Source organism: Ptychodera flava, chromosome 19, assembly GCF_041260155.1.
Source record: "Ptychodera flava strain L36383 chromosome 19, AS_Pfla_20210202, whole genome shotgun sequence".
Classification (NCBI taxonomy): Eukaryota; Metazoa; Hemichordata; class Enteropneusta; family Ptychoderidae; genus Ptychodera; species Ptychodera flava.
The window spans coordinates 11,335,860-11,358,676 of NC_091946.1; the positions used below are offsets into that span (position 1 = coordinate 11,335,860).

At 40.0% G+C, this 22,817-nt stretch overlaps 1 protein-coding gene across 2 annotated transcripts; it reads right to left on the bottom strand.

Moving 5' to 3' along the window:
- Positions 1–12,474: 12,474 nt before the first annotated feature.
- Positions 12,475–22,554, bottom strand: LOC139118558 (uncharacterized). 2 transcript variants are annotated; one of them, XM_070681910.1, is made up of 4 exons: positions 21,693–22,554; positions 19,785–19,947; positions 16,751–16,932; positions 12,475–13,747 (listed from the first exon to the last, which is right to left on the bottom strand). In XM_070681910.1, exons 1-4 carry the CDS (start codon positions 21,888–21,890, stop codon positions 13,415–13,417), a joined length of 876 nt encoding a protein of 291 aa, XP_070538011.1. In that variant the 5' UTR covers positions 21,891–22,554; the 3' UTR covers positions 12,475–13,414. The 2 variants fall into 2 exon arrangements, with proteins under 2 accessions (XP_070538011.1, XP_070538012.1); XM_070681911.1 differs by lacking the exon at positions 21,693–22,554 and adding an exon at positions 20,409–20,626.
- Between the last annotated feature and the right edge of the window lie 263 nt (positions 22,555–22,817).

The following is a 22,817-nucleotide window of genomic DNA, read 5'->3' on the forward strand; positions in this document are numbered from 1 at the left end:
TACAGAAAGTTTTGACGAAGTTATTTGCATGCAATGTCAGGTATGTGAAATATGTATGTGTGAAAATGCAACCACTGAATGTCAAGATTCCGTGACAATAAAATATCGAGTAAATAGCCTTTGAATAGCGGTTTCTGAGAAACTACTAACACCGTATATGACTAATCTCGTCGTTTTTAACCCTAAATAATCTACGGACTTCCGGTGTCTCACAATAAAGGTTCAACCCATTGTAAATGAATCATCTTTCGTACTCAGTATCAATATTTTAACAATGGGTGTCTTGGTTAGTACAACATTGTGCGTACTAGAGTTGATTTTCAAAAGCCACAAGTAATAGCCTATATTTCCTCAGCGCAGAGGCTTAGTTTTGATAAATGGCTTCTGCATGTAGCCTATGATTAGCAACAAGTCTCTAATCCCTGCTATTGTTAGGAAAAAATACAAATCGTTTTATATGACTTGGAGAGAAATACGAGGAAAAGGGATGACTTACTCTCACTACAAGCAGAGAGTACAAACTGCTAGCTGCACAGCAATCCTGTCTACACTGGTGAAATTTTGCACAGAGGTCTGCATGGAATTTACAACCTACCAGAGTTGGTAATACTGCGGATGGCTTACGCCGAGAGGCAGGGACATTTATGATGTAGTTGTCAAGCACAGTTCATGTCAAAAACCGATCTGTGTCATTATTTAACACAGTGCATGGAAAAAGATGTAAAACTGCAATGCAAGCAAATCCTTGTAATTGCATGTAAATTCATATAAAATTGTAAAAAAAAGGTTTTTTAAATATTTTATAAGCTGTGAAGATCCCTTCCACCACTGAAGGTATTATAATGTAATTTGGTCAATGAGTATAGCCATTTTGTACGCACTACAATGCTTAATCAATGGAATTTGTGGAGTAACGAATGACCTTGAATTTGACCTTGACAAAGTGGAAAGAAAAAATGCCAACAATGTTTTTTGGACTCTCCAGATATTAAGGAACAAAATGATATATGTTGACAAGAGTCTTCACGAAATGCACACGGAAGCCAAAATCATGACAAGTGACCCCGGACTAAAACGTAAATACGGCTTTCTTAAAGTTTTTTTTCTTTGCTGATAACTTGTGATTTGTATGTTTGATTGCAGTTATTTTTTATATTTAATAGCTTTTTATTGTCAGGAGACTCAAAAGGAATACAAAACTTAATCTTACATTTCAGGTCTGTTCATTTCAATGCAAGGTCGACAGGAAGTAGTACAGAAACAATAAAGATTACGTCAAAAATGAAAATGTGACACACAAAGCTGAGCGGTTGACCGAAAATGCGCAGTTATTTTTCTCATAGGGATCAGTAGGATTAACATCATAAACACCGCAAAACAGAAAATTTTGAACTTTTGCTCAAACTTTCGTCAAGGAAACTTAAAACCATTTCCTTTCATATTCAAGAATAAAATTCAGGGGTCAACCTGTAAGGTTTTGAAACAAACTACCGATATTTGAAATTCGAAAATGGCCGCTATACCCGGCAATTTTGAAAGTTTTGATTTCACAAAACACAAGACTGTGAAAACTTCAATCACTCTACTAGCTCCTAAACGAGTCCGCAACTTAACTGCGACAGACCGGCTGCAAAGTATTTTTTCAAAAATTGGCAGTGGGAGCATCTGTTCCCGAAATGCATTATACCTTTAACAAGGCATTGTATGTAAACGTAAAAAACATATACGCATGTCCAACAACGTTAACAGTTCACCTCATAGCCTCGTTCAGTTTTTCATGCGTAATATCTCGTCAAGATTTTTACATCCATTGTTTTTCTCGCGTTCTGATGTCTTACATAGAAAGAACCTGAAGCGTGAACTTCAAGTTCAAGTACTTGAAATGTATTCTGATCAACCAAACTTTGGAGAACGAAAACATTCTCTTGGATACTCAGTTATCGGAACAGATCATGTTTCCTTATTCGATGACTTAGGGTCGGATGTTCGTATTATTATCGCCATCTCCAATGCACAATACGTATGCTTCTAAAATACAAATCGATTTTTAAGCCAAATTTTACATGCTTGAGTCATGCACTGTGCCAGATTTCCCGCCATGTGCTTTTATAGTCAGAATGTATAAGTCCACGATTTACACATGGATTTACCATCAACAGTTGGTCTCTGCAATACATACATACTGGTATGCCACGTTGGAACGTAAAGTGCCAATCTTTCATGCTGTTTGTACTTTTGATTTTCTAGCAGTAAATGGTGATTATCACTTTTTTTTCAAACTGCAGAAATCTTTCAACGTAAAAAAAATTTGGGACAGGGCGCGGACGGAGGCGCGCTAACGTTGTGAACTGCATATGTTATTCAATGAGTTTGCCATTACTTTCCATACTATGGAATCCCATTCAAATGATATGAGGTCATTCCCCTAGTGTGTCCTATACTGTTCAGAATTGCCCATTCACCGCAAATTAAACCCAAATGAACCCACGGTAATATAATGCTCCGGCTACTAAACATTTTGATCGCGTAATCTTCCCGCCAAAATAGTCTGGGAAGAAGATGCTTTTGCATGGTAATATTCGGAATTTCACTTTTTCGCGGCAGTTAGTGAATGGTCAGAGAATGGATCAAATAGGGGGTGTGCACTGCTCACCTTCGTGTATTTTTTCTTAGGCGAAAAAACTTATAGACAACACAAGAGTCGTGCGTTGTCCATTCTTTGATCTCGTCATTTCTGGAGTTTCAGCATGTATGAAAAGCAGAAAGCAGACCTAAAATTGTCCACAAAGCTAAATTCGAAATCCAGCAATGACAAAAAGCGGTCGCTTAGTGGCGCTTCAAAGTTACACTAAATAACGATCATATTTTATTTGATCATGGATGCGTTTTTGCCTTTTTCACTTCGTTTTGCTTCATACTACAACCACTAAGAGACTTTTAAGTCACCAAAATGTCTCAGACCGGCCGGAATAGGAAGTCACTGTTACACACAAAACGATTATTATGAAAACCTCAGAGTTGGAGTATTGCATGCAGGTTTGTTTTGGACGGGTCAATATTACGTAGTGACAGACAATACAGCGGGGAAATAGATCCCAAATTCGCAAACGATGATATCATGATTCACACACTTGGTCTGTGGTATCTGCGGTGCCATTTCCCGTATTAGTGTCTGTACCCACGGGGATAAATTATAACCTGGTTATTGTCACAAAGGACGCATAAATTATTCTGGCAGTTGTGTACACAGACAGTGAATAACGGACAGCCGTACAGGGACGGTGTAGAAAGCGAGACACGGGGAGGACCGAGCGACCTTGTATAAATAACAGATTGATATAGTGAGTCTTTCAATCTCCGTGGGTTTGTTATTCAACCATTTTATGATCTTGAATGCAAACTGTCTATCTTCTATGAGCACTTTATTTATGCACTCCACATGAATGCAAGAAATGCTGATAGTATAGATAGGGCTGGGTGTCAAAGGTAATTGCGAATCCGTAAGAAAGCTTCGGTTACCCTTTTATAAGAGTATGACTGGGTATGATATAAAATATAATATTACTCAAACATTAAATCATATTATAATTGCCCGGTGCAATATTCACTCAGCTCGACGTTGGAATCACGTAAGCTTTTGTCTCCACACAGTAATCGAAGGTATACCCAATGCATTATGCTTTATAACAGTATTTAGGCCCCTATGGGTCGTGTTGTCATTGAACTGTCTGTGCGCGTGCGGCGACCTTCACGCTCAATCACCATTTATAATTGACTTGCCACAGTCTGTCTCCCTGCCTGCTAGGTAGTCTGTTGGTATTTTTATGTGCACTTGTCATACAATAAATATCTTTACATCGATAATCGAAGGTAAAGTGCATTTGTCTGTCTTATGTGTGTAGACGTATGTCGATGTACGCCTACGTGTATATGGTTTACTTTAAACAGATAAACACACACAGATATATATACATATATATATATATATATATATATATATATATATATATCGATATACATAAAGAAATATTAAAGAAATATAAAGAAAAAATAACAAATAAATATAAGGAAAGAAATTAGAAATAAATATAAAGGAAGATATATTAAGAAATACTAAATAAATCAATAACAATCAATATTCGGATATTGCAATCTCATACCCCTCAACACAATGTGATACACATTCATTAGCAGATACAAAAGGTACACTGATATATGTATGCAACATACCTCTACATATCTACACACTTCGCACATACTCACCCTTAAATGCATACGTGCACCCAAACAGGCATACGGATTTCTAGCATATTTGCAAAAACAATCCATCCACAGCAGGTTTGCTGTAAATTATCCCCTCTGCAAACTGAAGGGGAAAGCGGTTTTCATGGCATCGAAATGAAATTAAACACGGGTTGGTGAGATTAGTTCATTAAAATAGCCATTCCTCAAGGCAAGCTGGATCGATCGAAACGGTGTGTTTTGTAAAATTTCAGTTTCTGAAAATGGCGGTCGACAAACCTTTCTCTTGTGTGAACCGTTTAATGACATCAACTTCTTACAATATTTGATATATTAATCAGTATCGATGTACAATGAATGGTTTTTAGGACACCAGGACAGAAATGACGGGAAGTATGATACGAAATAAGTGAAAGTCGTTCAGTTTATTATTTCTGAAAGTAATGTATACGTGTAATATGCGTGAAAGAAAGCGCCAGAAATTTGCTCCAACCCGATCCATTTATTTCAATTATCACATTTAGCATTTTCAAGGCTAGCGAAGATAGCTTTTAAGAGCCGCGCCACGAATTCTGTGAGGTCATTAAGGGTTTGTTTCCCGTTAATTTCAATAAAAAATAATAAAGAAATACGAGGTGAAGAGGGTGGTGGGAAATGGAGCATGCGCAGAGAATGAGATCGAGAACGACTTCGAAATCTGTCGCATTGGATGCCGTGGGATAGTGTGACAAATGACATCATAAATGACCAGTCGAAAGGTCAAGGTCAACGCACATGAAGCGAGTGATGATACAAGCACTCTGTAAGAGTTGAATATGAAAGAAAAACTGTGTAATATACAGTGCATTTCACCTAGGTACCGCAACTCAGCGTACGAGACGGACACAATCCACGTACAGAACACACGATTAGCTTGGGTATCACGGACACATTTCAAAGTCACCGACTCGTCGATTTATTACAGTAAACCAGCATGGGGTAGCCGCTGTCTAGACTGAGAGATAAACATTTGACCAGACTTGATCTACAATGTAACTTTTTCTTGTACAATTTCAGCTAAGAGTTCAAGAGGTGAAGGTATTCTCAACAGAAACTAACTAAAAAGCCATACATTGTAGATCAAGTGTATCTCTCAGTCTAGACAGAGCGGCTGTCCCATGCTGGTTTACTGTAATAAATCGACGAGTCGGTGACTTTGAAATGTGTCCGTGATACCCAAGCTAATCGTGTGTTCTGTACGTGGATTGTGTCCGTCTCGTACGCTGAGTTGCGGTACCTAGGTGAAATGCACTGTAGTGAATATATGGTTGTATTGTCGTGTCGTATTGTCAAATGGCCAATCCCTGGGGAGATATTACTATTTATTTAATGACCGGAGCTTTTGGTTTCATATAGCTATGAGATTGGTGTCATTGACATACTTTTAGGTAGACCGATAACGGCTCACGATTAGCCAACGGAATTTCCTCGGTTCTTTCGGTTTCACGGGTAAAAACACCGGGAAAGATTCTGAAAATATCTGAAAACACAGAAAGCAATGGAGAATAAAATAATACAAAGGAAAACAAAAAGCCCGGGAAAATTCAAACCCTGAAAATTCACCACTGTAAACAACAGTTTGCACTTGTCGCCAATGTAAAACTCAACGCACCTATGGTGCTAGTTGGTGCTAATTTGAAAATATGCGCGTAGGGAATGTGATTGGAACATAATTTCTGTCTTTTTGAACAAGTACAGTGCTTTTAAAGACCTCTCGATGCAATCGACGTGACAATTACGGTCTGTAAACCACCATTGGGGTACGTATCGACCCGGGATATTGACATGGCAACTCTACGGGGGAATTCCCTCCACCTCCCCTCCCCTCTGTGGTCACACATGGGGTATAATTTTACACAATAAGGTCAATTAATCTCCTACCATTAAGCTGAATAAATTTACAAACCAGTTAATTAATTTGAAGAGTGAATATTAGGCGTTTGCTTTTATAGTGGTGGCAGAGGTATCTCTTAAAAGTTTTGCAGTTGCATAGGAAAGCATTTCGCAGGTACTATAGTCGGACCTCTCCTACTACCAAGTACGTGTATTTCTCCACGACCCTGAAAAGTTGAACCCACCCTTGTACTCGCTGATCTTATCAGTATGTGTGGTCTACTTTGGGGGAAAGCGAATCTGACAGGCTGTCTGTTTAGTGAAGCCCTCAACAAAAAAGACAGGAAATATTTGAGCAAACCATGGACAACCACATCCTCCAAACTACATCCTCAACAGTGTAAAAGTGTTGGTAATTCTAAACGGACAGAAACAATCAGTGACCTTGTTTCGTATTGTCAATGAACTCAAACTGCTTAACGCTTGGTACTCGACCAAATTCGTAATTTTACCCCTCTTAAATTTTAATGAACGTAAGTGAATCTGCCACGACGGTGACGTCTTTACTTTTAACATTGAAATATACACGATTGGGAACTACGAAGGAAAACAGAACTTCTCTCCAAAGTGTCTCATTTCTCAATTGTAAAAGATAGCATTCGTCAACTAGAGTGAATCAAAATTTCTTTCCCTAAAGAAACATAAGCTGTACGGTATCAAAGGGTTTGCGGGAATTCAGATCGCAATGGGCCGTAAAAAAATCGGGACACATTTGTGTGTAGGAATTTACGAGTTCTCTTATGATTATGCAAATTTATGATAAGAAATTTGCACACTCCTGGGGTACTCGAATTGAGAATCTATTCACACACTATGTTCGTCGGGGTCGTACATATTTATTTCAAGAACTCTTCTCGAAATGCCAATAAGTAGATGGTTGACGGGGTGAAAACGTACGTTAGATTTGCTTAAGGTGAGTATGCGCCTCGAAAGTGAAAGACTTAAACTTTTGCTCAAATTTTTCTTAAGGAATCTTTCAACCGTTCTCTTTTAAAATCAAGAATAAAAATTAGGGGTCACCGTGCAAATTTTGGTACTAGAGAAACAAATAACCCAAGATTTACTGATATTTGAAATTTACAAAGGGCCGCCATCCCTGTGTTAACTCTACGGAGAAAAATAAAATTTTCGAATTGTGAAAAACTTAGCCTGTAAAAAGCTTTCTTTACCAAGAGCTTGAAAATGAACCCTAACAAGTGGTAGATCAGAAAGAACTGTAAAATTTTGAGAGTCCTAATATCTGCCCCCTAGGCGCATTCCACATTAACTGTGACTTTTGGTGCATTTTCCAATATTTCTGTTCCATTTTGAATTGTGTAATACCATTTCTTAGTCTGCTCTAAAATTCAAGTCGAAATGCTTGGTGTCTTGCTTGTGTAATGTGCATTGTTATCGTTGACAACTAAATTCAGTTCCAGATTCGACTTCAATAACATTGCATATTCAACACATGTTTTTCCGTCTGTGAGGCTAATCCTAGTTGTTGAAACTTGCTCTAGGTTGATGGAAAATGAAATTTGCACTTTTTTCGGTTGATAGGAAAAAAGGGTATTAAGTATTATCAAAAGCCACAGCTATTTATCCCTTCAATTAACGTCCCTTCCAAGGAAGAACAGAGAATTTGTGATTTAATGAACCTTTTTTGCGACTGGGTTGGAATTTGGATCCCAGTCTTGCCAGTCTTGATTTGGGTTCAGGCATAGACATGTAGCAACTGAATTGGCACTAGTTCAATGACACGTTAAAAAGTCTAACTGTTCCATTAGCAATGACGTGTTAAAGATTTGCGTGGCTGCGAACAAACTGAAATGCAAGAAACTCCTTCGCGACGGGTGGCCGATTGAAAGAAATTCAAAGACATCACTGGATGCCGACGTCGTCGCAGTGTCGAGAGTACGTAAACAAAACAAAAGTGGCGTTTTCTGTAAACAATAACACGGACTTGGCTACGGCGACGCGAGAAAAAGGAATGCAAATGGCTCAAACAGCAGGTGTTCATGAACTCACACGCCCTCTCGCCGCTGACACCGTTTTCATAATGGCCCTGGCGCTGAAGGACACACATTCACGCAAGGACAGGACGAAATTTATTGCCCATCCATTTAGCATTTAAAGCTCAGACACATTGACGGGTGTCGGATGCAAATGTTTAGATCCGCGGAAACCGCTGGACTCGCATTTCTCAACGTGTCTATGGGTGAAATGAGACGCGTTATGAAAGACCATTTACCTCCGCCGAAAAGACAAAACAACCCGCAGAGAGCTTAACCGACCATGCGAAAATCCAAGGTCGAAGTATTGCAGGCATAATTATGTATCGACATGAAAAGATTACCATTTAACGAAACCGAGCGCAGTGATTGGGTAATTACTCAAACAAAAATCGCCGTTCACTTAACTCAAATTACTGAACTCACACGCAATAATTCATCTTCTAGGGCACTGAACTCTCGCTTCCCGTCAGCTCAAGTGTCTTTTTTCAGGACAAATGTGGGACAAGGCTATTGGGATCCCTCCAGTAGTATCAGTGTTCAGAATAGTATAGTTATACGTGAACGTTGACAGTGAATGTCCAGTTGGCCAAGTTTGTTCGTGTGTGTGTGTGTGTGTATATATTTATATATATATATGTATGTATATATATATATGTGTGTGTGTGTGTGTGTGTACACGATATATACTTATATACACAACATATAGATAGATAGATAGATAGACAGACAGACAGACAGACAGACAGACAGACAGACAGATAGATAGATAGATAAATAGATAGATAGATAGATAGATAGATAGATAGATAGATAGATAGATAGATAGATAGATAGATAGATAGATAGATAGATAGATAAGTAGGTAGGTAGGTAGGTAGGTAGGTAGGTAGGTATTAGTATATACTGAGAGAAATGATACATATATGCATATGCACGTACATACAATTATACAGATGAACAGATACATACATACATGTGCATACATATAAATATATCGTGTGTATGCATGTGCATATATAGACATTTATGTATGTATTTGTCACACTGTATGTATGTTCAAATCTTATAAAGAATAAGAACACTCAAAACACTATCCAAACCAGTGTCTCCCTGGAAATCTGTCATCAAAAATTGTTGCAAAAATGGTGTACCGATTATTACAGTATTCTCACTTCATATAATGTAACATTACTATTGGCACACGGTTCTTGTGCAGTGACGTTGTCGCACGCATATGTCTGGTTACCATGACGATACATATTGCAGTTCAAGGAAGTCGAAATCGTTGGAAAATTAACTTTATGTCCTTAAGTTTATTACAGTTTATGCCGGTACTTCGATATTCATGACAGACTGGAAGAGCGTAGAGTCTGTCACGAGACTCTCTGTATAAACTCTTACGAGAGAACAAAAAGCGACGACGGAATGCCCTTATTGCTTACATACATACGTACATACATACATACATACATACATACATACATACATACATACATACATACGTACATACATACATACATACATACATACATACATACATACATACATACATACGTACGTACATACATACATACATACATACATACATACATACATACATACATACATACATACATACATACATACATACATACATACATACATACATACATACATACATACATACATACATACATACATACATACATACATACATACATACATACATACATACATACATACATACATACATACATACATACATACATATATATATATATGTGTGTATATACATACGGGCGTGCAGAACGCAGAATTTTACATCTACCTATATGTTTACGTTGTGTTCTTTTGCGTGTGACAACATAATTTCAATGTTAAAGAGACAAGAGTTAGTTTATGCTCATCCAATAAATAACTGTCAAGACCACGAATCGTAGATTGTCCGGGTTTTCCGAGTCGTTGCTATAACATACTGTAATGCTTAAATTAGAATCATACACGATGCAAAACATCCCCATGTGATCTAAAATCTACTTGAAGAATTGCATCAATGTCGGGGATAAAAGTCAAAGTCTGTGTCTGAACCCTATGGTGAGAATAGAATTATTACACGAAACAAACCACTAAGCATTACAGAAACTCTTATTGTACTATTATTTCCCTAATGGCACGTCAGGTGATCCCCTCCCCCGAGTTTTTCTCCAACATTTGCATCTTGAAATATTTCTTGATGTACACAAATTAGAGCATATGAACCTCAAGTGTCACGGTGATTTCAGCACAAGGTATGTGTTAATTCACTGTCAAAACATTAGATAAGCAGAGAGCATAAGTTCATGTTTCAACAACCTTAAATATATTTGTTTTCAAATGCCAGGCACGTTTCTGCGTTCCTGAATTCCTGTTTTGCAGTACATGACAACGATTCACTAAACACAACACACATGCGAAAAATAAGTCTGTCAAAAGTCAAGGCTATAGGCCGACTGGTACATCACCCTACATTGGCATCCAAAAAGTCAACATTTTGGGCGACAAACAGTACGTTGTTGCTTGATAGCATTTGGCAGTGGTAGCTATGTATTGAAATTAGTGAGTATATATGACCGTGGCAGAGAATCAGACTAAACTGATTGATTCATGCAAAGGAGATTGATAGGATGACAGTCTTGAAGGGGGTCATGGCAATATCAAGTGCATTTCTCCTGTACCTCCTCTCAATTTCCTTTATGCTCTAATCTCCATGTAGAACATGGCACTGATAGGCAAGATCTGACAAAGGACACAGCAGAACATGGCGATTGTTGGATGCTATAAAACCTGTTCATCTAAAAGAGAGACTACCTCTGCAAACTATTTGTCGTATACCGTTTCAACACTGCTGCAATCAAACTGCTGACCGATTAGTAACAGCTTCCACTGCAACACAGAGGTGAAGATAAAGCTAAAGTATTTGACTTAAAGTTTTTTCATGGGATTGTCCCGTCTCATATGCAGGTTGCGAAATGGAAACTTATCATTCATATTTTTCTCACATCGTCGATAATTGATAAACTGCGTCCATAGTTCATCGATTTTCGCCTTATGTAAGGTTAATTCAATGCACGTCATTTTCAAACTTTTAAATTTGCACTCCCCGTTTCTTTTCTAAAGTTGCGGTCGGAAACCATTTGGCTTGGTTCAAGTCTGCGATTTGTGAAGGTTTGGGTGGGGTCAATGCGATGATTTGCGTTCTGTTTTCATGTGAAACGCGTGAGTGGGATGAACGCTATACAGGGGAGTTTCTCCCGGAAACTAATTCGCAACTGCGCAGACTCAAAGGTAACGCGTTCAATCGCTTGGAAAACCTGACCTTGGCTGCAAAATTCCAAATAGGTTTGTATGAAATAGAAGAGACACAAAAGAAACTATTACAAATGATTTTTTTAAATTCACCTACTTGAACCAAGTCTAGGAAACCACTGGCATGGGTTCCATAAGTAAATTTGTACCATGTTGTGATTTCGCGTCTTGTTGTGCCATTTTTGCAAAGTTCGCGCCACTGTGAATGTCTGTAGACGTGGTCTGGTTCAACCATTAATGGTTGGAATTGTGTCGAATTTTAGTCGTTTATTCATCTGAAGTACGCTACTATCATTCAGACAAGATAATGAAATTAACGTCAGTTTGTTCAAACGAAAAGATGCAGTTCATGAAAGGCGGACCAGACTCGAAGATCTCCCATGCGTATTTCATGACTTTGATTCAACGGGATTGTTGCGTCCGTTAGAACTCACAGATCTGTCTAACAATACAATAGTACGACCAAAGCGTTATGACGATGATTATGTAAAGGGAGCGAAATTGTTGGTATTGTTTGGATTACTTATCTATCATTATCCTTTAAGCTACTGGAGGCAAAAGGTTCAGATCCTCGCAGAACTCTCAAGATTTTCGCCCTGGATTGTGGAGGTAGCCGTACGAGTGTATGTATGGTTCATCAAAACGATTAATCTATCATCCATTCGATGTTTCTGTCTACATACCAATTTGTATTAACTCCTAGAGTTGTCAATGAGGTTGAAAGAATTTTGAAAGAAACTGTCGTATTTTTCTTCTTTTTTCCGTTCTTTTTGTTAGTAAGTTTCACGTATTAAAATTTCGTTCTCTTTGGTCTTGTTTTTTGGGAGTTTTTAGTTCAATTTTGGGGGGATGGGGTAGGGGGTATGGCAATTTCAACTTTAAATGAAGTGCGTGTAGATTCCCAAACAAAATTCTCGTTATGCTGCAGAGAGGAATTCAAGCTTTTTGCTCTAAAATATATAATTGTACAGACAACTAAATGTTGATATTGTTCTAGAAAAAAACTTTATTTCTTCTGTTTCTGATATGTTACAATGTTTATTCTTGGAAAAGCTTCTATTGAAAGAAAGCAATAAATATAAACGATCGAAAGGAAAGAATACGAATAAATACGAAAAGAGTTTCTGGAATAGTCAAGTTTACAAAACAATGTTGCTATAACGGTATAAAGAAATACATAATTCATGGGAAATATGGCGGACCGTTTATCAGCCTAGACAAAGGTGATAAACATCTATCGGATTGAAAATATGTCTTTCTTCATGTTGCAGACACTTACAACTTCGCTCGCGTTCACACTTTCACAGGTGTGCTCGAAAAGGGATTCCTTGCAAATTAAAAACACATACACATATCCAACCATAAATAGATAAATAAGAAACAAAAGATCTCGCACTCTCGAACAGTTGGCGCTGAATTTTCGTCGCCTGATGAGGAAAAGATTCAGTCTTTATATGGAAAGTCCATTTTGCATACACTTATTTTCCAGCTTCTACAAAATCTACAAAAATATACGCTTCACGTCGCTATACTGAATCTTTGGCTCTGAATATATATTTTAACGTTCAGCAATTTCACACTTCATCGGCATTCCCACACCTGAGGTAATGAGCGGCAGTATCACGGTCTTTTCCAAGCCTACTCTTCATTGGTAGATTGATTCATCATGTGATGCCAAAGCGACAAATCACATTCACCAATCCATTCGAAAGTTTTAATGCGTAAGCATTATATCGACCAATGGTGTGCCGCTGGAGAACTGCCAAACTGTAAATATGGCGTCCCATAATATTGAAGACCGATTTGTTCACAAAGACAGTTATTTTGTAACGGTCTGTAGCATTGGCACAATAAAAACTGAATTCAAGCAGAAAGCGCAGTGAATACAATTTTTATCAAGTGTTCAGGGAAGGCACTATCCATCACTCGACGTCGTTCGTCGCTGTTTCTTTTCCAGAACTCGTTCCCAGGTTGATGAGGAAAAACAGATTTCCGGGATTATTACTGAACGCTTGGCCGTGGGTTTCCTTCTTCGGCGATCTCTCTACATATCCACCGCCGTCCACCCTGAAATAGTGGAATTTTTCCTCGTGTCTGTCCTGATAGCCAACGTTTTCGATGTGATCTCTGATTTCATAGTAGTTTGTTAACTGGTTGTATATGGCCGTGAATCTGACATGGTCAGCGGCTTCCGCGAGTTGACCGACATCGGGCCACTGGACTGGATGGGCGTACCGCTCGCTCTTGTCAAACCTCTGAAAATAGAACACAGAATATTGAAATTATTGAACAAGTCAATAATATTTATGTTTTTCGCCGATTCTGATCCAAGGACACGTCCTTATTGTTGGATTCATTATTATTCAAAAATTGACCTTCATATCGTAGTAATATCATAATATTTGTGGATAGATTAAAAAAAATATGAACAAGGTTGGAATGCTGTCAACATAATAATACAGATGAACTTCGCACTCGTTTCTGATAACGACGGGTGACCTCTTTTCTCGCGGGGATGCCGTACGTGTTTGGTTATTATTTCGTGTAAAACACTCCAACGAAACTCAGCACTGATTTAAACCTGCAGAATAGTGTATACCGGATCGTACCGCGGCTTTGCATATTGCCGTCCATATCCAATGTTTGCAAAACACTACTTGTACCGGTAATACAACAAATAGTTGCATGTAGGTATGTGTCAGGGTACATCTGTAATAAGTTCCGTTTCTGAATTTATGAAGCATGTTCTCGCCTTGATCGTCATGCTTGTGATCGGTACACCGGTAGACAAACAAATTAAGTCATCGAAATTATTGTAAACTGTTAATGAGGCAGAGCTGCATAGGTAGGGCCGTAACCTTTAGCATTTCCACAGGGAGAGTCGGAATAGTGACGCAAGTCGTGCCATGTGTTGCACGATCGAGATCGAAGGCACGTCAATCTACACGAACAAAAGAACAGCGTGCCACCAGGCAAAATCTTACCACACCTGCCGTTCCCGCCCTACCGCACAGTACAACGCTCAGACACTGTAGCTTGCTAAATGTAATTGAATCCTTTGTCTGATCTCATGCTAAAAGTATGTGTCTGTTGAAGGTTTTTGTTTATGTACCTGTCAATTATGATTAATATGTTTAAATTACTACGTCTGGTGAGTTTGGGTTATGGTTACCACGCCATGTTGTTGTTTACGTTAGCCTTATAAACTTATCTGCTTGTCAGAGCTGAAAAATGGTTCAGCAAAGCTGGAAGATCAGATGAAAAATTTGGTAAAGCAGGGAAGGCTAATTAAGGGCCCGATCTTAATATTTAGGAAAGGATGAATGACTTGAGGTGACCCGTAAATAACGCCACTTCATCCGCCGGTGTGACTGTTTGTATAGGCCGCCCACGACTTTACTACATTGGCGGGTGTTGGCTTTACCAAATACACTCCTAGCTCCTTTGCCGAGGCCCAATGTTTTTATGGACCGTGTACAGTTTATAGTGTACTGGTCAATGGGCACACACTTTTAGCGATAACTTTGCTTTCATGCGAAAGACACAGCGGGTGAAAACGAGACAGGTAAACGTATTGCCATTGGCGTCAGTGTTGACACTCGCACAGCGCATGTCTACATTTGAATCGTGTGACTGCAAACTTGGCGAATGCCTTCAGTGTGGGCTTCTCACGGGGAGTCTAAAAAAGCGCGTCTGAATGAGATGAAAGCTTTCCGAGTGGACTATTGCTTGTGTTAATATGTCAGAGTCTTTATGAGTCTTATTTGATGGCGACTCAGGCTTTGCACCTTTGTATAAAAAGTCTAAATTTTGTCAATGCGGAATAAAAATGTGACATAAAAGAACTTGAATAGGCGTGCATTGTCGTGCCGAAAGCTGTGTCGGTGAGGACAAAACCAACAACCGCAACTGGGTGAATACACTTTTTATTTCATCCTTGTTCTGAAGCGCCCTGCGGTGATCATGAAACACAAATTAAAAATCGCAGAAACCGGAAGAAAGAGGCAATGGCTCGGCGTGATTTCGCTTTTCTTTCTTATGGAAGCCATTTTGAACTATTGAAAGGCTGTAGCTAGCCTCTCCATGACCCTAATAATGTGCATACCTCCCAGGGGTTGGAAAAAAATGACATAAAATGACTCTAAAGGGCTTTTAAGACCAACTCCTCAAATTACTGGATCACTGACAAGGTGTTTTTATTGTCCGAGCCAATCGAAAAGTTTTACAGCGTATTGAATACACGCGCAGAGAGAAAAATGTTGGTCCCCTAAACCGACATATTAAGATCGGGTTTACGCCAAGAATAGCGGTCTATTGTGCCTTTGGTGAAATTTATACCGGATGTACGCATTTCAGACGATCGTGTTGACTTTTGGAAAAGCTTTGTGGATTTTGTTCAATTTTCTTTCGGAGCTAGTAAAATTGTACGCTATAAGCTTCAACCTTGGTGCATATGTGCCATACTTTAAGCATTTTTTTTTTGGTTTTATAGTAATTCATATCAATTTTAGAAGTTCAAAACTGGCTTGATCTTGTATGAGTCCGATCGTTTGTATATCTGATGATTTTCTTATTGATTATAAAAGATACGTTTCATATTTTTCTCAGACTTTCTTAAGTATACACGGAAACCGACACGATATATCAGCATGTTGCCCACGTGTGCTTATCGAAGGTAAACGAAATGTTGGCCTTGATTTTGATTTTATAGTTCACCAAGCCAGGGATATTAAAAGTTACAATGTTTGTTCACTGACTTTGGAGAATTTCTTACGCGTGGATTGAAGTTGACACCGAGGGATCAACTTGTTCCGCCGATACTAAGCTAAGTTTCCCTCTCGCTTTTAGTGGCTTTTACCATGTGTAACATTTCTTGTTCATATCCATATACCGAACAAGAAGATAAAGCATGTATTGAAAACTTATGTCTGTAACTCCTGTCATTTTCAGTCATCGTTTTCTTTACGCCCGTTCGACTATATGTTTCCTTTCTTTTGACTTTTCCATTTGTTATGTGTAGGCTAATTGTATTTATGTTAAGATTGGATTTCGCATTACGGCTAAACTTTGCTGAGTTGCTTGAAGCTTTACACTGTTAAAGCATTGACTTTCACTTTCTCCGATAACGCAAGTCGCTGCTCAGGAAACCTTTCGGACTCGAGTTTACGCCACACACTATGAAAATGCTTAGTATGATAACATCCGAATAAGATTTGGTACAAATGCGGGCGTACTGACAACAGTAGGAAATATCTCACCTTTGCCGCAAGCGTGATGTCCCGATGACTGCCCTCGTCACCAAGGGGCCAGCTCGTCAATACGTAGATACTGTTATTGTCTCTGTTGAGTCTTTCCCCAGGAATGGCCAGTAAGACGTTTTGCGACATCGGGTGATACACATCCTCAGTGTTCTGAGGCAGTTGGTATAATTGGAATATTGCTGTGAACAAGAAAAGAAAAGCGTGGTTTTTAACATAACTGTACGATTTAATCTATTTCAATAAGAGGGGGGTGACCTCCTAATACCCTTTCATGTAGCTGGCGTCTTGTTGGCCCCGAGCACCAGACGATGAAAGTAAACCAACTTTGACGGAAACGATGACAAGATCTCTTGTGTCTTGAAAGTAATTTTTGTCTATTTCGGAAGTGTTGCTCGTACAAAACCAGTGTTCAAAGATGACAAGCACTGTAACTAGACGTGAGAGAATGTTTAGAATGGGGCGGGGAAAGAGCTGGAGCAGGGGAGCAGGTGAGCGAAGAGTGCGAGGTTTTAACTTCAGCGAGTCCCTCAATCCTGACTTCGGAGTCTATTTTCTGTGACGACTTACGTCCAGCAACTGTATAAGATCAATTTTGAACGTACTCTGAACCTAACACGAACATCCAGAACTAATGGTTTAATTTTATTAATAGGAATTCATGATCTTCCAGATGTATGCGGGTCGAAACAAGATCGAAAAAAAATTCTAGATCCTCCACAGGACGGTGTGCATCAGTTCGTTCATTGTTGATTCAGGTGTTCAAATTCCTGAGCGGCAACTCAATATCCCCGAGATCGCTCGTGTTCGGGTGGAGAGGGCGTCCGACGAGTTTATAAAGGGAATTTAATAGTTCTCAAGTGGGAATGCAGGGGCAAGCACGTGTGACCGGCACTCGTGACACGGAATGCGTATCGGTTGAAGAGCGTGAAATTTCGGGAAATGTTTCTGAAAATGTTTCTTCTTTTATTGTGGCGAGGGTGCTCGTCTAAGTCAAACCGGGTCACGTGATCAGCAAATCTGCGAACTTCAAGTATCAAGTGGATGCTGGGATTCGGAAAGTTCGTGTGTCGTTAAATATCGTACAATATAAGCAGTTTGCCGTCAAATATATTTGAATACTTTTCCTACAATTCGACACACTATTAACCCTCAAGGGTATTTTCACAATTAATTTAACGTTTTGTTTCATTTCAATTTTTCAATTCACTTCTTAACTTCGCGATACTATAATTTGGACCATGTTCACGGGAAAACTTCCAGGTGTGCCTTCCTGTTCCTGCCACTGGTGCCAGGAAACGCTGAGTGGAATTTGATTAAAAAGTGTACTTTAGCTTGGTCTGTGAAGTCAATGAGGCGTGCAGGTAGAAGGACTTCGTGGCGGCATAATAGACGCGGTTCTGTCGTTCCTCACCGGTTACGCTATTTCAGATATACAAGAAGGAAAACTCACAAACACTCTCATGGACAACTGTTGACAGATCAACGCGGCCGCCACGTACGCCCTGACGTGTGGTTTTGATGAAGCAATGGTGAAACGTATACCGTTTCGACTCGGGTAGGTTGGGATGGTCCGAAAGAATCTTTCGCGGAAAGCCGCAATGCACTTTATAACGGATACCTTTTTTTATGACGAGCAATCACTGTTCCTAGCACGTTGCGGGCCAAACAATTTGAGGGTATTCACCCCAAAGGACAAACTAATAAGCACGCCTCTACCGCCTTGAGTGAATGTAAAAGAAGTGGGTCATGAGACCCGCCATAAATTATCTATTTGCTCCTTTTCCCCTGTGGCCACTAACAGTGTATCCGACATCGACTTTTGCAGTGAGTTGAACTCCAACAGACAAACATGAGACAATACATACTTAATCTGATTCGGACATGACTCAATGTATCCGCGCACTCGGCAAACAAACCTGAAATCCTGTCCTAGTTATTTGATGCAAAGGTATGAATCATCGAGGGTATATCCCAGCCTAATTACATGATGAGTTTTTTCACTGTCTGGATCGTATACGTGGGACTTGCAAAAGAAGGTCTGTTTGCGAACTGGTATCCTGTCGACAGTAAAGCAAATAAAGGCAGGGGCGGTTGTAAGCGACGCCAACCGCTGAACATCTTTTCGGCTCAAGTGAAATCCAACAGGTTAATGTACACGTACACTACAGCGATACCTTTGGTATGAAAGATCGCCATTGTTTACAGTCACACTGGCGTAGTAAAAGCCGACTTGAGGTTTGCGGTGCACGGGAACGACTAAAGGACGCTAAAATGTTACGGGAAAGATTGAAAAAAACGCTGTTGAGAATACGCCGAGTTGCATGGGCTATGCGAAATGAACACTGCGCTTTTTGTTGCTGCGAAGGTCAGGAGAATTTCGCCCATCTAAGCTAATCTCAGAAGACGCATTGTAATAAACCGATTGAAAACATAATTGCCGAAAGGTATTCGAGAAAGAGCGATTATACCATTGGTCACACCTGCCAACCAGAAACCAACGCTGTTTTCTTTCCATTAATGTTATTATGTCGTGCTCAGTACTTGTAATAAACGCGTATGTTTCTTGTGGTCAAGTCGCAAATAGCACCCAACTAACAAGAAAATTATGACCCGTTCATGCTTTTGACGAACTTATTTCGTTTGGTTGGACGAAAAAACCTAACAATGAATCAAGCCAGCGTAAATAGTTATGTTGTCAAGAACTTTGAGACTCGGAGAAATTGTAAAATTTATCGCCACTTTCACTAGCCACTACCGACCTATTTTACCAAGTGATGTTCCCTGTTGGTGGTCAGTACCCCGTTCATGGTACACAACATCATTGATTTTTGTTAATCCAAGCTTCACTTTTCGTGTCGTTGGCTAGACATTTTCCTCATAACGGGTATTCTCGGGGGATAATCCGACGCGATGATGTGCGTTTTTCGGTGAAAGATCTCATAAATGTCATTGTAGCGCTTTGAATGCGCCAAGGACGACACGAGAATCGTCTGTCAAAGAGCCATAGGCGGATAAGGATAACGAAACTTACTGTTGTCTTTTCCCATCTTGCCCCGGGCATCCACTTTAAACACGCTGTGTCTGCCGTTGTCGTCCTTATCCAGCGGTGTGTCGGTGACTCGTAGGTAACCATCTTTTCTGCGGCTCAAGAGGGACCATATTTGCACCTTGCTTCCAGTGTCCGGCCAGTTAATCTGAATGAAATGTGAAAATAACGAAACAGATGAGTGACATACAAAAACAAGCTCCAGGTGTTCTGTCGACATATACAGATAGGTTTGCGCTAAACAGGCATATGTGCTGTGTTTTCCTTAAATCTTAAAGTGGGAAAACAGGTTCTTGAAGAGAGAGGGGGTTCATTAAAGAATGTACTGAGTTGAGTTAAAATGTAGAGTATCTCAGTGTTCAAACAGGTTGAAAAGAGCGCGAATATAGCTAACACTAGAATTTTAGACGTTTCAGACACTTCACAAAGTCTATGAATAAATTGTAAAATGTACTTAACAGTGTAAATACTAAATGTACGTCTGGACACCAGATGTAAAGACGTGTTGGAAAAGAGCTTTCATGTTAAAGGCATACACCAAAAAGGAAAAAAAATACATGGGAAATGTAGTATTAATATTTTTCACGGAATATGAAAAGTATTGTATACCATGTGCACTGGGACGCTAAGCGAGGCATGTAGTGCCACAACGAAGCATAGCAGTTGCTGGAACCAGTTCATGTTGCAAATGGGACCCTCAAACACAAGTGCCCCCTAACTTTTATGCCTCAACGTTTGGCTAGGTCGCTTCCTTTCGCATGGATCCCATATGGAGGAAAACTACCCCAGTGTACCGAGTGGCCTGGTTTATAACACCGGCTCGGAGAGTAAAAGGGGTGGGAAATGTGACCCAGTGACAGGAATAATATTGATAGGTCAAACAGAGCGCTGGATCCATTGACTGGAAATGTTTGACAGCGGTTTTGATATGTCAATAGCCACATCCTGCGAGGAGAATTCGAAACTAAGTGATCATTTCTGGCGTGTTGATTGATTCATTTATTGGCCCTTTGAGAGGCTGCGCTCGTTACAAATTTTTGAACCCATTGTGGAGTTTTCAAGTGTCAGCTTTAGAAAACCGCTTTCAAGAAACGATTCTCGCGTGATACAGAGCTCTGACACCCCGGGTGCCCTTGGCAACCGATATCCGAGAGACGCCATGGCTTGGTGTACAGTAACTAAACAACATTTAGCATTGTTTAGGTTCAAATAGACCGAACGTGACTGCAACAAACCGCCGCCTCTCAATGTCTAACTCTCCGCTGAGTAATGCTTGATCAACCGCCAAGGACAAAATCAGCGGCCCTTATTTCCTTTATAGAGTCAGGTGAAGTTCAAGGGGTTCAATCAGTCTGGGATCTGGACTTATGATGGTCGCAAACACATCGTCAGATACGCGACACCGATAGACCAAAACAACCGATCTGATTTCTACGCCTACAATCTCATCCTGTCCTTACATCGTAGCTCAAGAAATGCGAGCTAGCATGGTCGTCTACTGGTTGCAGTGCTCCGGTTATCGTTTTATTTGAAACACTCTCGTAAAAACCAATTTGGCGAGATGATCTTTCCTCCTCCCTGGATTTTTCAGCTTATGTGTCGGATTATGAGCCGCGTTAGTTTCCACGGAAACAACTGATGCAGTATGTCAACATTTCCAAAACAACTACCTTGTACTAATTTTTAACTTTTTCTTCTCATCGCTTATTTAATCATTTTGTAGTAACTTGCGTAAGCATTTTAAAGTTAAACCTTCGCGTTTTTAACCATTAAAATCTCGATGATGGAATTTTTTATGGTAAAGATATCCTAAAGGACATCCTACGATAAACCACATTCTAAAGGAATAAAAAACAAATTTGCATTAGACATTGGGAAGAATTCATCACTTACCACTGAATTGGCACTGCTCTGGCTTCTCGATCTGGCCGTCGCAGGCATACAGCCTGCGCCGAACTCGGCCGCCTCCAGTCCGTTCTTACCAGTGCACAGAGGCGCCGCTCTGAGTTCGGCAACCTGCGCCGCGAGGTAGACTACGAGGCAAAGAATAAAATTCAGAAAGTCTTGGGCGCTCATTTTTGACATCCTCATATTCGTCGTTTGGAGAGTCGAACTGAAAAAAATATGGCTTATGAAAACTGGTTTACGGGAGCACTTGTTGAGAGGGCTCCGAACGCTGAGTGTGTCGGTACGATGTGAGGTATCCTGGTTTGTTTCGTTTGAAGGCACAAGGTTTGAATGCTAAATTACACACACCGGCAACGCCTTTTATACAAGTCCTGGACTACCACCAGATATTTTCACCACCCCTTGTGATGACCACAGTGACAAATTGTGACCCTCCCAAATAAGGCAGTTGATGTCATGTGTCCCACGTGATTTCTCAGGTAGTTTTTGATCAACTGGGTTTTTCTCACAGGAAGGAAGATTGAAATACCCGGGTGACGAATCGGAGGCTTCGAATAAGTTGGCTTTTGTTTATCACGAATTCCGGTGGTCGTTAAACGAGGACGATTTTCGTCATCACCGCGAGCACTTTGACACCGTGCAAGCAGCGAGGCGGTGCCGAATGGGGCTCCGATAACCTTGAGTGCAGCAGAAGATGGATTAGGAACACACGTGGGACTAGTTTAGGAAATGTCTTGGCGAAGTTCGGCACGGCTGTGAAAAAGTACGGTTTGTAAAGTCATCCCGAAGCAAGACTATGCTGGCGGGCACGGCGCACAAACATGAAGCCGTCGGAAGTGGTCGAAGTGAACTACCGTTCCAGGAAGAATGGCTAATATTGAAGTTATGACAAGAAAGGAAGCCTATGAATGTTATCTAGCAACGATGGGTTGGGTTCAAAACGCATTGAAGTTTGGCGGAACTTGTTATTCATGGCCCAAAATGAGAAAAAAATTTCAAAACACGGGCGTAATTTTCTATAATTATTGTCTTTCAGGTTTCGTAATATAGTCATTATGAACTTCGGAAACAAATACTCGTCAGTTTTGAATTGTTCCAAAAATGTCACTT

Bases quoted from the DNA above. Each gene is read 5' to 3' on its own strand.
- LOC139118558 (XM_070681910.1), bottom strand. From the start codon at position 21,890: ATGAGGATGTCAAAAATGAGCGCCCAAGACTTTCTGAATTTTATTCTT. The intron at 19,948-21,692 runs GTAAGTGATGAA...CATTTCATTCAG, and splicing joins AGAGCAGTGCCAATTCAGTG to ATTAACTGGCCGGACACTGG. The intron at 16,933-19,784 runs GTAAGTTTCGTT...TCTTGTTCACAG, and splicing joins CAAGATGGGAAAAGACAACA to CAATATTCCAATTATACCAA.